This window comes from Coturnix japonica, unplaced genomic scaffold (assembly GCF_054131305.1).
Source record: "Coturnix japonica strain WE unplaced genomic scaffold, WE-NBRP24 Scf045, whole genome shotgun sequence".
Classification (NCBI taxonomy): domain Eukaryota; kingdom Metazoa; phylum Chordata; class Aves; order Galliformes; family Phasianidae; genus Coturnix; species Coturnix japonica.
This window is the reverse complement of record NW_028188948.1, coordinates 577,121-594,452: the sequence shown is the minus strand read 5'-3', so window position 1 is coordinate 594,452 and position 17,332 is coordinate 577,121. Positions and strand designations below refer to the sequence as shown.

Sequence of the window (17,332 nt, the reverse complement as noted above, 5' to 3'; positions counted from 1 at the left end):
CTTGGTTTAACAAATAAACCAGCTGCTAACTAGGAGATGCTCACATCATTTGCAAGTAAAAGGAAAGAAACGCAGGGATTTGTTGGAACAAGCCCTTTAAGACTAAGCCCCAAACAGAAGTGGTAAACATCAGAGCTACAGCAACTGATCGATTATATACAGTAGTGGAAAAGAGTTGAGAGAAAGAGGGGAGCACATGATGGCTCTGCTTTGCTGTTCCAAATACATCCATGTCTAGTGTACCTCCACAGAACTAGATGCTTCCAACTCTGCAAAGTCAGATCTACAATGACCTCATCCCATCATTACTTTCTGTTGTGCTGAAGAAAAAAAAAACAACAAAACCTAAAAAACACCACTAACAACAAAACACAAAGCAATTACAAACCACAACAAGGGAGGGAACCTGTTCTCCAGTTACACTGACAGACAGCCCTCGATAATCTATCAACAACAGAGACAAAGGAACTGATTTAAGATGCTATTACTTCCAAAGGGCTCAGATTGTGCTACTCTGTTTATTTAGGAGTTGGAGAAGTCGAGATCCTATTTGATCAGCTTTGAAATTGGTTCCAAAAGGCTGAGAAGTCAGCTGATTTTTCATTTCTCTGTAGTTCAAGGCCATATACATTTCTCCTTTTGTTTATATCAACAAAATCCGAGTTAGGATATAACACTCATTTTTTCTGCCAAGTCCGTGGAGAGTTCTCATCCAAGACTTTGCTCATCTGACTCAATCCAGCCTAAGAGGACCAGAAAATACAGGTTTGTGGCTGCAAGCCACAAGCCCTGGTGCTGTGCTTGCAGACTAATCATTATGTTGCTCTGGCCATCCAAGGAAGATGAATGCTCACCGTCTCCTGGTTGGTTTGCTCTTTCCCATGTGCCTTTGCTCATTTCCTAAATGCCATTAACCTTTATATCGTTGCATTAAGTGAAATCGTCAAGACTAAAAGGTACCATTAGAATATCTTGAAAACTGAATCACAATTTACTGAAAAGGATTGGTGGGCACAAAAGGAGCATGAAAATACGGAAAACAGGATGCAAACGTTTGCAATGGGCAACAACTAAAGAAAACACAATGAGCAGAAAACCTTAATTTAATCCTTCACTCCTTAGATTACTACAAGATAACTATTTGTTTTTCTCTTATACTTCTCTTACAATTACAGCTGCTTCCAATTTGAATCACTTTGGACCAGAACTGGAAGCAGAACTATTTAGAAAAAAAAAAAACAAAAAAACATTCTTCTATATTTCTTAGCATCTGCTTTTGAATGACGTGCCCAGGCCTCAGAGGGTTCACTAGTTGCACGTTTTAGAGATGATTTTTTGGATAGAAACTTCTGGATGCTTGTGAAACTTACTCATACTTAGGAAAAGTGTAAAACGTGGGAGACAATGGAAACCAGAAATAGGAAAAGCCTCAGATTTCAAAGATGATGTAAACAATTTACTGGAATGCTCATCAGAAAGCCCAGAATAAACTCCATCTCTTTTCATTTCCCTTCTGCAAGTACTTATCAAATACGCTCTGTGGCAAGAACATTGCTGCAACCATTTCTGTTGGTGCCTGAATACTGGCATGAGTCCAAATTAAAATTATTTGCAAGTTTGTGCACTAGGCATCCAATTACAAGAATGATATACAAGAATATCATTGCTTCTGTATGCCAGTAAGACAACGTTATGCGACTGCAAACTCCCTCAAAACAACCCAATTTCTGACTATCGACTGTAATAAACTGCTTATGAATAAGGCATACATAAAAATTCCACAGAAATATAATATGTGATACGCAATAATAAGGAAGATAAAGAAAATCTTTCATTGCCTATAGATAACTATAAAGAAACAGAACTGCAATTTCAGGGACAAATGATGTATTAGTAACAATTTGGTTATTTTGGACAGAAATGGGTCAAACCAGAGCAGTCCACCTCTGAAAGAGTAGCAAGAGGAAAGGCTTTCATCTTGGCATACTGCTTTATTTCTGCCACACTTTCACGGCAATTCACTGGTTCATTACTTGTATAAAATAATTCAGTAAATGCTAGCCAGGTTACAGGGGATGGATAATGGCAGCTCTTCCCATTTATTAGACTCTCATCTCTGCAGTTACTGTATAAGGGGCCAGGATGCAGAGCTTTTCATCCAGTTCTGCTACCCGTTTATCAGCAGCTCCGTCCTTTTATCCCTCAGCATTTAAGTACTTCCATCTCCGAAATACAAACTATTGGCTCTTATCTAACAAGAAAGTTATCTTGGTTTTATGCCAGTATAGCATAGGAAAAACAAAAAAATGCAATTTATTAACCTTCTAAACAGAACGAGACAGACTTCAGCAAGATGGCACATGATTTGTGGAACACACGTTACATGACTAATGTCACATCCTCGCTCACACGAAGATGGCTCACAGAACCTTCAGGGACATTCACTCTCACAATTTATCTGGGGTGAGTTTTGTAGAGATGGAGGCTTCTAATTGTTAGACAGGCCAAGACTTTTGACAGTTACTCTGGCCAGGCTCCACCTGCCAATTGCTGCCGTTACATCAGGCACAATTTTACCTCTAATTTCTCCTACTGTAAATGACTGGAGAGAATGCAAGCAAAATCAAATCAAACCAACCAACCAACCAACAAAACAACATCAGTTTTTCCTCACCTCTAGCTTGCTTTACCAGTTCAGTGAATTGAGTAGTTGGACTCAAAAGAAGAAAAACTTTTCCAACATGAAGATGGGTTCTATGGAAGAGCGTTCCTGAAATTCCCCAAATCCTCCTTTCAAAGGTGTTTTGAACAACTATCAACAATTTCTTATGAACGTATGGCCACTCTGCTCGGTGCTGCTCTCCCTGATTCCATCATCTCTGCAAATGGATGGCTTTTCCCTCTCATCAAGTCGGATAATAAAAGTTGGGGCATTCAATTCCCCTCATTCAGAAGCATTAGACTGGACAGAATTAATTTTTTCTCTTGACTCTCCCAAAGACTTTCTTCAAAAAGGGATCCATGTCACCAGTAAAATCTCCTTCAAAGGGTACTGTCAAAATATCTGGAATAATTTAAAAACTCATTTGTTACTCCTTGTTGCGTGTATCCCTTTGAAGCAAGAAGCTGAAGTCTATTTACATCAGTACTTCATCTCCTCTACCAGGCACAACATGTCAAGGAAAATGCCTTTCCAACACCACATGTACTGAGAGAGCACGGAGCTGAGTTTTGAGATTTGCCATGTTTCTACTATATCTGTTTTGGAACGCAAATGTATACATGGCTCAAAATACATCAAACTCGTAGGATGGTGAATACAGTTAGTAATCTGAACATCCCAGTGCAGTACGTTACTACAGGCGTCTTAACTAGTCAGCCAAGAATCAAGAAGAATAAAGTGTAGTACAATAGGATATGGTAAAACAAAGAGCTATGCCAGTTTAAAAATGAATCACACTGAAGAAACTTAGGAGAATATCCATATGCGTCAGTGCAGATTTGATTCTTTTGGGCCAATATTTGCTCCCGATTGTACTGAATAGAGCTTTCTATGGCACAGCCTTATATTCAGTATTCTGCAAACCAAATAAGACAAGATGGCTCAACAAAATCCTGCAAAAGGAGGACAGTAATACAAACCTGGAGGGCAATAGGTCCAGTGAGGGAGTTAATACAGACTGCATTCACACTGGGAGAGAAATGATAGGCAGTTTCTGATTACTTTTTGATTGTGAGATTGTAAACTGGTAGAAGTAGGAAGGAGAATTCCTTGTTGAAATGGACTGCTTTGTTTTAGGCAGCTTTCAAATGGAGACACTGCTGTTCTAAGACTCAATTGGACAATCCAGACAAAATCAAAGAGAGTCTGGATTTTTTTTCCCCTTCTTTTCTTCTTCTTTATGTTGAATAAAACCTTAGATAAGATCAATAGTTTCTTTAGTTTTATGTTTCTCTTCCTTAAGGGTAGATGGCTTATTGCATTTCCATTGATCACACAGACAGGGAGATTCAACAGAGACAAGTCATCTTTTCTTTTGCTCTCATTTCTGCCCTCCCCCCATACCCATTTGAAATCAAATGACTTTTAATCGAGGCTGGGGTCACAACTGTTTCTCATTTACATATCACTAGTAACAAATTCATGCCTTATTTTTCACTCACTAAACTGCTTTAGAAATGAAAGTCACATTTCTATACATGATATGCCACACACCGTGCAATCGAAAAACTTTAGGAACTTCTTTTCTGGGCCTCTCTATCAGACAGGTTACCTCAGCCCTCCTACAACATTGCTCTGTGGTGAGAGGGGGCTTACCTGACAGCCCTGTGTATTTAATATTTAAGCTTCTTACAGTCTCTACAAAGCCTTCCTCTGTTTTTTCCTAAATCCTTTGCAAACTCCCTATCAGATATGTGCAACTTCAAGCACAAGAAGTTTGTATCTCAGTTTACAGTCAGCAAAGCAGCTACATTCACCATTATTTTCACCATTTTCAAGAAGGAAGAAAGTCAAAGATCAGGATCCAGAACTGCTACCAACACCATTAGAAGCCTGACCACCAGCTTACTGAGTGGTGGTGCACTTGGGAGAACGTTGCATAAAACATTTTAGATCTGCTGGCACAACTTATGCAAACTTGGGTTGAAAATACTGAAGGAAGTAGAGAACAAATCATTAGACACTGATATAACCTGATGTCCAACTGCTTTTAGATGTTACTCAGATTATCTAGGAAATGAGTTAAATTCTCCATGGAGATCACTAGGAGTTTTGCCACTGACATTAGTCAAGGTAGAATTTCTCCCCACTGTCTGAAGGAAATTTAAAACCCCACCACAACCTGTGGTACCTATTGCACCCCATCAGCACTTCTCAGAGTAGGGAGCACTAGGTGTAATGCTCAGGGCAGTTATATTCTCTTTCTTTAAACCATCTTCAGATATTTCTTCTGCCTTTTCTATCTAAGAAATGATGTGAGTATAGTAGAGCACTGTTAAAACAGTAGCTGAGTACTTGCTGGCCACATTCTATGGAATGTAAAAGGATTAACATAGAACTTGCAAAGAATAATTTGAACATCTTATTAATTGTTATTTGTAACAATGGCTTTTTCCTTAAGGGTCTTTTCGGATCCTTAACCACATATTAATGCTGTATAGATAAGGATTGCTCCCTAGTGGGAGAAATAAGGTGGAGCACAGAATCCCTTCCATGGAAAGCAACAGGTTTGGGAAAGGAACAAAAAGAATTCACCAACTGAGCAAGTGGAGAATTATGTACAGCTAAATACAATTACCAGAGCTCAAACCATGTACTTAAAAAGTGCCAAGAGGCTCCTGTCTCTGATGCACTCAGCACAAGTACAGCCCTTCCCACAGTATCTGGAACATCATTTGGTAAGAAATTTAGCTCCATTTAGTTCACAGTTAAAGCTGTGGCTTCAGCTCATAGATGAGCTACCTTTGGCTGTCAGTAACAAACTCCAAGTGCAGAATTCTCAGTGCAGGCTCTTAAGTTTAGCCAAGCAAATGCCCAGATAGACTGCAACAGGAAGTGTACGACTCCTAATATTCATGTTAATTACCTCAGATCTACTGTGAATACCATTATAAAGACACAGTCTGTATCATCTCAAAAACACTCCTTCATTCAGCTCAATATTTTTGGCATTAGACTGGAATTTCTTTTTATTTCACTGTCAAATGAAACCTCGTAGCAAGGAACCTACTTCCCTGGCATGGAAGATTAAAAGTGAAGGATCGTGGAAGGATTTAACTGAGAAGAAACTCAGTAGAATGGCTACACTTATATTATAGAAGGAAGCTGGCAATACCAAACAGCATAAAAACAGCACTCTCTATTCTCCCAAGCTCATTAGACACACATTAGAAGGAGTGTGCCATGTAGTTCTTTGGAAGAGGTACTTACTTTGTAGAGACCATGGCTGCAGCCGCAGTACGTGCTCTCCATGGTGTAGCTCCTCAGCACACCCATTTCTTGCCATACCACCACCCGGGCTGTTGACTCGCGGGACTTTTCTACAAGGAAGCTGCAGCTGTTCATGACAAATGCAGGGGCCACTTTGTCCAGGATTTTAGGAAGAGTCTATAAGAAAGTATCAGCAATGAGAAAATGAATCAAACAGATGTACATGCATTTATATCACAAATACATCTACAAGAGGCCTATGCTGTTTAAAGCGCGTATCACCAAAGCTACCTGTAGAAACTGTCACTGTGATAGTTCCAGTTAGTGCCAAACTGGACTCATCTTCATCCCAAGTGAAATCTTCATATTCTAATGTTTTGTTGTGTTTGTTTGTTTTTTTGTCCCCAGTCACAGACAAAAATGCTGTAAGTACATTTGGTACATCCCATCCAAAATGATGTCTTTGCACATCCTATAGTTTTGGACTGCTGAAGTCACTTATGAAGCTTTATTTTTTAAGCTGCTTCAACATTAACTACATTTTCCTGTTCTGCCTAGAGGGCTGCAGTCATAGCTCAGCGCACAATGTTTCCATTCTTTCCTTTCCAGCTCCTCCTCACAATTTGACAAGGGATTCAGCTATAGGAGGAATTTTGTTTGAACACAGCACACAGCAAAGAAGGGGAATGCATAATCCCACTGAAGGTCACAGATAATTATAGGAAAATAGAGCTTAGCATTTAACTATCTTGCATTGTGAAATAAACCAAACTATTCTCATCTGGGATCAAATGGTACATTGAATGCACTCTGTATAGAAAGCGGCAATAAAGAGTAAATATGAAAATTCAGTAAAATTACCTCTTAGCTCTGAGTGATTTTCTTATTCTAGAAATCATTTTTCTCAACAGCAGCCTATAAACACTGCTAATACACAGCGCTATCAAATATTTCTATCAGTGTGGATGCAACACTTCTTCATGCTAACTGTAAAAGTATATACTAGATACCTTAACACTAGGTGTACTCGGTGTAGAAATTGGGCATTTACATACAAAAGCACATATGTGCATATAAACCTTTGTGCTTGCATCCCAGTACATGCCCAAAGACCATCCAGTGAAGAGCTTGTAAAATAAGAACGTTCATTATTTCTTTGATGACAGCTTTCTTAAACTTCTGAATGGAATGGAATCATACAGAAGGAGTTTCTGCTCATTGCTAATGGCATTGACCCTCAAATTTCATTCAGTTTGGGCAGTGAAAGCCAACCAGCTAATTTCACTTTCCAATAACAATCAGTGAAACTGATTGATTCTAAGCAATTCTAGTTCCACTCTGTTGAGCTTTACATCACAGTTCTGTACAGGACTGCTTGGTTTCATCAAAATTGAGAAAATAACATTTAATAGCTGGTCTTCTCTTAAAGGATGACTGACGCAGAAGATAAAATCTTTGGCCTAAACTGTTCTGCAATATCCACTGCAAACATCATAATCATACATACCTCTGTAATAAGAAAGTAAATGTTATTTTCAGCATATCCAATCTATAGCTATGAATGGACCCTACCAGTTCTGTAAGGTACAGACATAAAGATCTATAAGGTCCATTCATCAGCAGAAAAAAACCTTGTGAACAGATAACTGGAACAAAGTGAGAGATTACATTTCAAACCTGAGACCAGCATGAGCCTAACTCTTAAGTCAAGATCTACAGTGTGCTATTAAGAACTACAGCATTCCTTTTCCTGGGAGAATACCGAACAGAGGAATCTTTAAAATTGATTACTTGCTCTGAACTAAACATCCACTGCTTCTGAATTGCCCTCAAAGTACAATTTGCTGCAAAATATTATGATTCCGAGCAACACATCCAGGTTTTCCTGGAGCTGGGTTAAAAATAAAGCACAGTCACCCAAACAATTATAATCCTGAACACAATCATGAGATCCAGCTAAACTGCGTGTGAAGGTTCAGATAGTTTTCATTCTGTCCTTATCTGAAACAGCACACAGATTTTTGTAAATATATGCTATGAAGTACCATAATCAGATCTCTAATCCAGTTTAGTTTTTAAAACAATTGAAATTATATGCATAATCAGTCTTCTATATTTGATTAAATAAAAACGCTGGCAGGTAACAGTAATGTCTCTGTAGTCAGGACTCATTTAGAAGCATTATCAAATCTGAATTTAATATTCCTTTCATTTTACCAGCTTTCACTGGATTTCACACTAATAGTTCTTTCCCCTCTGCTTTTCTCATTAATTACCTTTCAATTGTATTTCTGGGAGGGTGAAAACGCATCTTTTCAAAGGATTCTTTTATGACAACACATTACTTTAACCATGCTCCCTGTCTCTCATACAGCTGGATTTAGCATGCACAAAAACGGGGGTGCTGCCCATGTCCATAAACCTCCGTTCCCATTTGGTCAGAATGGAATTAGGATTCTTTACTGAGGTCCCTTCAGAGATTACTGTCAAAGGGGCCTGGAATGGTGATTAAAAGGAGAAATCCTGAAGTTGGGTTTTCCAGTGTCAATGCTACGCATGTCATCTGAGGCCAAGTATTAGGAAGTAACAATGCCTCTTTCTCCCACGAATCAAGGGCTACAGCAAAGGCTGTTCAAAAATCACAATTTTCTTGAGGTATTTTGCTCATGTTTTTGGGAAGTAAATACATGGAGAGCAGGATCGTCCCCAATTACTCATGGGAGGAAGGAGAGAAACTTCCCATATTTTGCAATCACAAAGCCTTTCATCTAGGCCACTGCAGATTCTTGGACACCCTTGGAGGCTTGCTCTTGGTTTCTTCATTGCAGATTCAAGACAGGCACCAGATGCTGAAAGCAGCATTTGAATTCTGTTTGTGTAACAGTGAACTATCCTCAGCCTTTTCAAGCCCACTGATTTCAAATACAACAAGCGATGTTCTGACTGTAAGCACCCTTCCTGCTTTTCCTTGTGAAACAAGTGTTTCCACGGGGACTTCTCGTGAGTTGAGGGTGAGAGAAGCACATGTATACTTGGAACTTATAAAACACAAAAATACAACATTTCTATTAGTCAGCGGCAGTGACAACAAAACAGCATCTTAATGAAATGAATTAGAGATCCACCTATTGACAATATTCTCGCAGATATCTGGTGCATGAAGATAGTAGGAATCATTTAAACTTTTCTGGATCTCTACTCCTCTGCTGCAAGACAAGTTTGCACCTACCAACAGAACTTGTGATCTGACCTCATCTTAAAGAGGGATGTAGGTGCACATATATGCCAACAACTGTAGAAAGGAACAAAGCAGACCTACCCTGTAGCCAACATCGTCTGTGATAACTGCTGTGTCGACCACGCAACCTGCTTGCCACAAGGTCTCTTTGATACTGCAACCATAGAGGAACACATTCTTTTTCTGGGAGTGTCCATGGTAGTCACAGAACACCTAGGGAGGAAAGAAAGGCAAAATCTGTAATACTGAAGTAAGCTTTGTGGTTCTTCACAACAGACACTATAAATACTAGAGGATTGTATGTGAGGAATTACACCTTTGTCAGTGCTCTTCAGACAAACTCAGAGCAGAGCTCTGGGCCAAGCCTATAATCAGTGTCAAACTTTGTTAGTCAGCCGTACCTCGTTTTACCTATTGGAACTGACATGATCTCATGAATCCAGTGTCAACACCGGTGCATTTCTGTCCACAGCAGAAATAAACATGACATCTGTGCAAGATTCCATGCCAACCGAGGAACCTGAGAGTTCATGGTAACTTATGATACAACGGAGCAATTTGTTGGGCTCCTCTGACTTCTCAACTCTAGCATTAGCCTCAGGAGATTTTAAAACTGCACCTTTTGCCAGCAATTAATCACCTTGGCTTCTTTAAACACAAAAACTGTGCTACACAATGTTTAGGAAAATGTAATTGTGCAGTTGTGTAAAAATGTATTGTATGTGGTCAGATACTTACATGAATTCCTGGACATAAAGCACGGGACATTATCTTTGTCAGACAAATAATCTGATTCCACACAACGTAATGTATCTATTTAATCCATCTCTCATGTCAGCTATCATATAAACTAGGTACAAGGTACATTCCAGGTTTTAATGGAAGTTTTGATTGCCTTCATAGGCACATATCAACTTTGATAAAAATGAAAATCACGATTTAATGACCCAAGAGGAAAATATTGACCCAAGTGTTAAATAATAATCAATCTCATTGCCCTCCGGAATATGAAGTCAATATAGACACTGCTGTTACATATATTCTCCATGTCTTTATCAGAAACATTCAGAAATCCAGCAGTGAAAAGACAAGGATTTCTAAAGAGAAGAAATTGGTTTGTTTTAAGGCAATATTCATTGCCGATTAGAAAGGAACATCGTGATATCATTTAAATAGTTTTCTGAGGCATCTATCAGAGACAAAGGGACAGGTGTCATAAGGTAGGGAAGCACTGTGGATCAATTAAAAAGATGAGGAAGAAAGATACATATTCTTATATAAACATAGACAGGAGGAGAGAAACAGATGGAATAGATCAACTTCTTCCACCAACTGTTAAGGCAAGTTTTACCCTAGTATGCTTGTTTAGTAGTTATACAGTAACTCAGTTTAGCTGCAGCCAGTCAGGAAGTTTAATTACCTAAGGAACTGAGCATTTAAATTCCTCCAGCTGCTCTGACAAGCTGCACGTTGATTGGAGATGCTAAGACACTCACACGCAGATTCATCCCACAAGTCCTAGTTAACAGGACTGCTATAGCCACAGAACATCCTGAGTTGGACAGGACCTGTAAAAGGATCACCCAGTCCAACACATGGGGCTTATGCAGTCCTACACTTCAAGCAACTGCCTGAAAAACAGGGAATTATCCCATAAAGCCCCCTTCTAAACAGCTGCATTTATTGGTTCTTTTAATGACAGGCATTTTTCCAGTTAGCGTTCCATCTATGCTTCCAGCAATACAGTCATAGATTAGTTTAACCACAGGTACCAACTAGAATTTACTCCTATGAATATCAAAGAAGGTTTTATAGCTGTGGTTCTATTTTGAGGCAGAGATCCCAGCTCAACCAGGTATCAATTACCTGCCAATTTACAGAATTACTAACATGCAAGATGCATATGTTATTACCTAAAAGATTACTTATCAGAAACCACACAGGGATGATCAGCTGCTCAGATAGCTGTGCTGCCTGATAAGCAGGAGGTCCATAATTCTGCATCTCAAGAGTGAATCCTTAAGTGACAAGTCTGGAACAAGCCTTCCATATTAGTAAAGCATTGTAAAAGCCAGGCTCTGTAACACCACTATTTCATGCCATGGGATGAATCCATGACTGCCACCCACCTCCACAGCAGAGAAGTCAACACTACTGGAAATGTTTCCATTCCATTTGTGTATCATATATACCTACATTTTAATTAATTTTACTGAGCACTGCAGTTATTCTCAATGTTTATGACAAATCGTTTTGTTTTTGTTTTTACAATGCATTCTTCTGCTCTATTTTTATTCTACAGAGTAGCTCAAGCCTCACCACTCAGCCAAGACAAAACTGTATTTTATAGTTGCAGCACCCAATGAAGAACTTTCCTTGGGTTAAGCCTGGGCAACCACAAGGTAAACTTGAGACCTACCCACCCCTTTTTTCTCTCTATCCTTCTTGTACAGCTGTGACACCAACACACAGTCAAATTCCAAGTCTGGTGTTCACTGGGGTATGACTCAAGACACACATGCAAATTTTTATCTATTTAAAGTAATGTGCCAGCACTGAGCACCACAAAGGTAAGGACTGCTTTCAAACTCAAAAACAATCCCCCTCATGACTCACAGAATCAGGAAGCTTTTAAAACAAAGGAAAAGCAAGACAGAAAATGGATGCAAATACTCTTTTTTTTCCTTAGTAGCTTCGTGAGAGGACCCAATCTCAGACTGCTGAGGTAGACACGTTTAGGATGCTTTGCTCACAAAAAGCTATGTACTTGCAGTCAGATTCTGTTTCCAACCTTGATAGAATATCTCAAAAAGCAAACACCGCTTTGTGTCTCCTGGTCCCTAACAGCATCTTCCTGTCCCCTCCAAAAGTAACTTGCTCTTTGCTGCAGCTTGATCCCTCTGTAAGAGCTACACTTTTCCTGTTGCATCCTGCAAGTGCACTGTCAACTGTAATTCACAAACTGCACATTTCCTCACCACGAATGCTCAAGGGGAAAAAGCAACATCTCTTTCCCCTTCAGTCCTAGCTGCTCCCAAGCTTAGCTCTCTGATACTCCCGCTGCTCTCAGTTGAAAAGAAACCACCCTCAGTGGAGAGTTGCAATACTACAGCGTATCCAGCCCCTTCTTTTACTAGGGTTTCCAAAACCAACAAGAGAAGCAAAAATAAATAAACAAATAAAGCACTTAGATGGCTGTTTTCTATGGCTGAAGTTACCAATTAAAATGGGTTTGGTTTGAAAGGCCGCTAACTTTAAAGTTATTTCCTTTTCACTTTCAAGAAGCTTTCCTTTCCTTTGAAGAAACTGCTTGCGCATCCCCAAGATAAATTAAACTAATTCACTCCACAGAAATCATTTGGCTATCAGTGAAATTGCCTTCATGGCATCTTGGCAGTGAGTGCAGGGCAGAAGAAATCCAGCTTCTTCTGGAGTTGGGAAAAGACATTTGCGAGCATGTATAAACCAAAATCAATGTACTCTTCAAAGGCAAAGAAAAAATCAGTTTACCACGTCTGACATACTGCCTGTGAGTGAGAGACATGATACGATCAATAGTCTTACTTCACTCAGCAAGATGAAAACTTCCACTGGGCGCATGTTCAACTTCATGCATCTGGATGTGACAGGGATGGTTATGATAAATTTAAATTAAAAAGGCCCAATACGATTAGCACAATAAAACAAAACTGATCAGATGTAGCTCAAAACCCAAAGAAAATGTAGGTGGAATAAACTCTCAGATACAAGCTGAACTTCCAGTAGATTCCTTGGAGTGCAGAGCTCGATGTCAGGGCTGTCATTTAGGCCAAAAATAGCATATTTCCACAAATATTCACTTAAAGAAACTCACAGACATTTTCACCTTGTCTGAGGATTTTCTCATCAAGACCAGAGTGAACAGTGCATCTTAGGACATTTCCTGCCTAACTGGGGCTATAAGAAGCCAACTTGCTGTTCCATCCACTTCCATTCTGTTCATCAACATTTGAAACCATCAGTGTTTTTTTTTTATCCTGAGGTCTCAGAACTATTCATTCTGTTGGGCATCAAGACCGAACAGATGGGGACAGATCCCAGACATATGCCAGTAGTATCACCCCTCATGAACTTCCGGTAGTTCCCCCAAAAAGTCATTTTCTTCTCACTGAAGCAGCTGAAAAGTTCAACCATTTTGAAAGCTAACTTGTGTTTCTCTGATTGCACAGATTGCTCCAGTTTGGGCTTTTGCATGATCCATTCAGACTATGTCTTCACAGAATTTCTCCTGTCATTGCCAGAAAGATAACAATAACTTACTAACAATATCTAGTTTAGCTGAAGTACTTTGAGGATACTAAGGAGCTGTAAGGAATTTGTATTCACTCTGCAGGTGCACGAAGACTCTGAAGTTTGGAGTTGGTTAGAAGATTCAGTAGATAACCCAAGACTTTCAAAAACACCCCACAATGATGAAAGTATAGCGGTATAGTATGCTTTCCACATCTCTAACCATAAAACAGGGCTGTTGACACAACTGCAATAATCCATCTGCGTGCAATAACCCATAGAAGATACAGGGAGTTACTCACCACAGGGGCCCGGTTGATGCTGCGCAGATAATACAGAAGACCTTTGGTGTGGTAAATTGTTGGATGGAGCTGAGAACTGGGAGTCAGCCACTGCCTGTTCAGATCATCTCCACTCAAGGAACAACGGTGGCTGAAATCACAAAGCAACACATCACAAACAAAAGTTGATTCCAAAGAGTTCCTGATTCTGGCAAGACCTGGCACAAAGATGGGGAATGCCAATTAAAACACAGATCAAAGACTTTTAACACTGGGTTGGAATGAATCAACAGTCGGTACATTTCAGAGGTGCGTACCACCATGCAGATTTTATCATCCCCTTTCCTTCCAGAATTCAGACAGTTACAGCCCTGAAAATAAATGCAGATTTTCCTTTACTTAAGTACATACACAATCAGGACCACTTACAAACAAAATTACCTTCGGAAACGCTCTAAATTCTGCGCTATCTACAAAACTCACCCAGCTTACGTGCACAGCAAAGGCTTCTCAAAACCTCCACAGCAAATAAGTACATCCAACTCCTACTCATTCTAATTGAAGACAGGTGCTTGAATCTCTTCGACCAGCCTGAAATATGTATGCACTTAAATGAGATGAGCTGGATATCTCATTTAAGCTCCTCCGCTCATGAGAAATGTAGCTATCTGAAGCACATCAAGAAGATCTTGATGCATGCTACATCATTATGTGGAACAATTACCTAGATTCACTGCAAAGACTGGATAAAAAGCTAAATAAGGATCCTAGATTTGCACTGAGAAAGTGTTTTCATTAGTTGGATTGAAAATATTCTGCTCCTGACTCAGTGATCAGTGAAAAAATCTGCAGGATATTTGATTGTAAGGAGCAGCACATCATTGTACAATTTTGCAGAATCTGACTAATTTCCCTCATTAGTGATTGTGTGCACTGCAGAGCCTAATTATTGTAAGTACTGGACAAATTTCTAGCTACAGAGTTACATCCAGCTTTGCTGTTCCAGCCTCCTAGTCACAGAATAAGTACAGATGTATTCCTGGGGACACAATCTGGCGGTCTGAAGATAGAATCTCGCATTGCAACTGGGGTGCATTGCATCCAGCGTTATCAGTGAGCCTTGCAAATAATGCTTGCAGAAAAAAGGTCTTAAGGCTGGAATACTTCAAAAAATACTAGATACAATGGAGAACTGGTTAAGAAAGGAAAACAAAGAAACAATAAAATCCACTAAAAATGTCATACGTTTCTAATGGAGAAAAACAAGGTCTCTGATGCCATCTTGGGGTTTCTGGCAACATCACAAGACTCATTCTGACTTTACTCTAGTTTCAGTGTTACCTGAATTCCCTTTTTTCCTCATAACCCACAGCTGCTACATTGCTCATTCTGAAAGCTGAAAAATATTGCCAGTAACAAAAGCATGAGAAGTCACTGAATGCTTCTACCAAATATTCTATGTAAAAACATGACCGTTTCTGTTATGTTTCTTAATAGCCCTTCAGGCAAAGTTACCTGCAGGCTCACCTTTCCTGACCTGCAAGAGAACAGATGCTCAGCTGAGATTTACAAGTGTATTTCTGCCAAGAACTTGTGTGCATACACAGTTTCCTTCCAGCAGGCGTAACTCCATTCTAAAAGTCACTAAACAAAAAGCCAGTTTGTAAATATATATATAAATTATTCTTCTTTCTGAACACAAGAAGAAATTAGATGTTCTCTTAGAAAAGGAGGCAAGAAAAACTAATCGATCCTGTTGCATTGCAGTGTTTCTCATTGCAGCATTAGATTCTGCTATGGACTGTGGTCTGGAATGTAGGGCTGGTTCACAAGCACATCTTGTACACAGCATGCTGACATGTTCATAGGTCACAGTACCCTCACTCTTCAGTCTTTACTCTGCCCATGTTGCAATTTACCAATTCCATCATTCTGATACAAAAGGAGGTTCTTCCTAGAGGAGACTCTATGACAGTTCAATTGCCCCATGACATTCACAGGCTAATTTATAATGGAAGGAAGGTAAAATCTCACCAAGAAGGCAAGAACTGGGAGGCAGAGTTCAGTTTTGTCCTCCAGTGATTAGTATCTTCGCTCATTCGAATGACCTTTAGATATTAGCCCTCTGCCTGGCAGCCTGTAGCCATAGCTCTGAAGGAGATGCAGAACTTTAATTAAATTATGAGACACTGATTTTTCCAACCTCGCTCACTCCCTCTGACCATACTGTTATAGGCTGTTTATTTTTGGAGATCCCCACCAGCTCTGTTCCCTTGCTCCTTTCCTCCTTCTCTTCCTCTCCTAATAGCGATGACATTCGCAGATAATGGTTTTGTCCGTTATGCTCTGCATCCAAGGGTGAAGGTAAAATATTAAGCTGATCTCAAGTGCTGATAGCAAATAAAGAGACTGGAAAGCTGAGACTGGCTTTCTACATTTGGCAAGATTTAATGAAATTCACTTCTCAAACCAAAGGCATTTCTCACAACGTAGTTCCAAGCTACTGCATTTGCTTTAAGTGCTTTATGTCTTCTCTCCTTTGCAGCATTAGTGAGACTACGTGACAGCCTGGATGGGACTCCCAGCAGCTCAAACCAAGTGATGAAAATGTTTGCCACAAGGAATTCCAATAGAGTAAAGGAAACCCCACCTCTACCTCTAAACAGATTACCCGTAATTAAATTGTATTTCTCTTGCTCACAAGTCTGATGCTTTGGATTGAACTTCTGTTATAGCTCTACCTCCTTTTCTACCTTTAAACAGTTCTTTGACGGGGGTCAGCATGTGGGACAGCTGTTAGCTGCCTCCTGGGGTACTGCTTGACTACCAGAGCACAGAAAAAAGGAAACTATTTGCTCCTTTGTTCTACATAAGAACTGAAGTGGCTCCATTAAACGTTCGGCCACAACCTTTGAGATACACGATCCATTAGTGCTACTGTAGAAAGGATCAGTTCCACAATTTGAAGTAGTTTGTGCAAATATCACACATCTCTCCCACCAATCAAGACCAAACACTTTTGACCTTCTCCTCCAAGCAGACTCTGGGGCTGTAACGTTTCTGTAAGTAGTTCTAGAATAACTCAGGAAAAGCCACAGAGCTGGTAGAAGATGGGACCCTCAAAGCATAACTAAGGTGTTCTAAAAACGTACGTAGCCAGAAAACACTGCCACAGTGATCCACAGCAAAGCACCCAGCACTCACAACTGTCTGAGGAAAGAAACGCTTGGGTTGTCTGCCTTTCAGATATACTAGTGCCATGCAGCCCTGGAAAATGAACAGAAAGTAGTCAAGCCCACACCCTGAAGCAAAGATTTGATGGAACACGCTCAGCTCTCCTGTGACTGGCTGTGAGCAAAGAAAACTCAACCACAGGTGAATTTGTTGATGACTGTTGGTTTCAAATATCAGTACACATCATCAGTAATACTCCTGCACCTCTGCAAGCCGCACCTCTAAAGATGTATAAAGGCAGGTAGTCATTCTGAACTGCAAATGGGAGAACTACTCTAAAAAAGCCAGATCCTTAACATCTCAAATTGATACACCACAGTCATAAAGATGAGGTTGAGTTTTCTCTTCTGAATACACAGGCAGTAAATGCACTTCTAA

General features: G+C 39.8%; 1 protein-coding gene across 2 annotated transcripts in view; it reads right to left on the bottom strand.

Annotated features, from left to right (window-relative positions):
• The window catches only part of LOC146752416 (cytosolic carboxypeptidase 4-like), a 356,854-nt gene that overhangs the window by 139,856 nt on the left and 199,666 nt on the right, over positions 1-17,332 (bottom strand). For both annotated transcript variants that reach the window (XM_085531855.1, XM_085531853.1), the window contains exons 3-5: positions 13,742-13,871; positions 9,252-9,383; positions 5,933-6,109 (exon numbers count right to left, since the gene is read on the bottom strand). In XM_085531855.1, the coding sequence (XP_085387981.1) occupies positions 5,933-6,109; positions 9,252-9,383; positions 13,742-13,871 (439 nt within the window). The remainder of the gene's footprint in view (positions 1-5,932; positions 6,110-9,251; positions 9,384-13,741; positions 13,872-17,332) is intronic.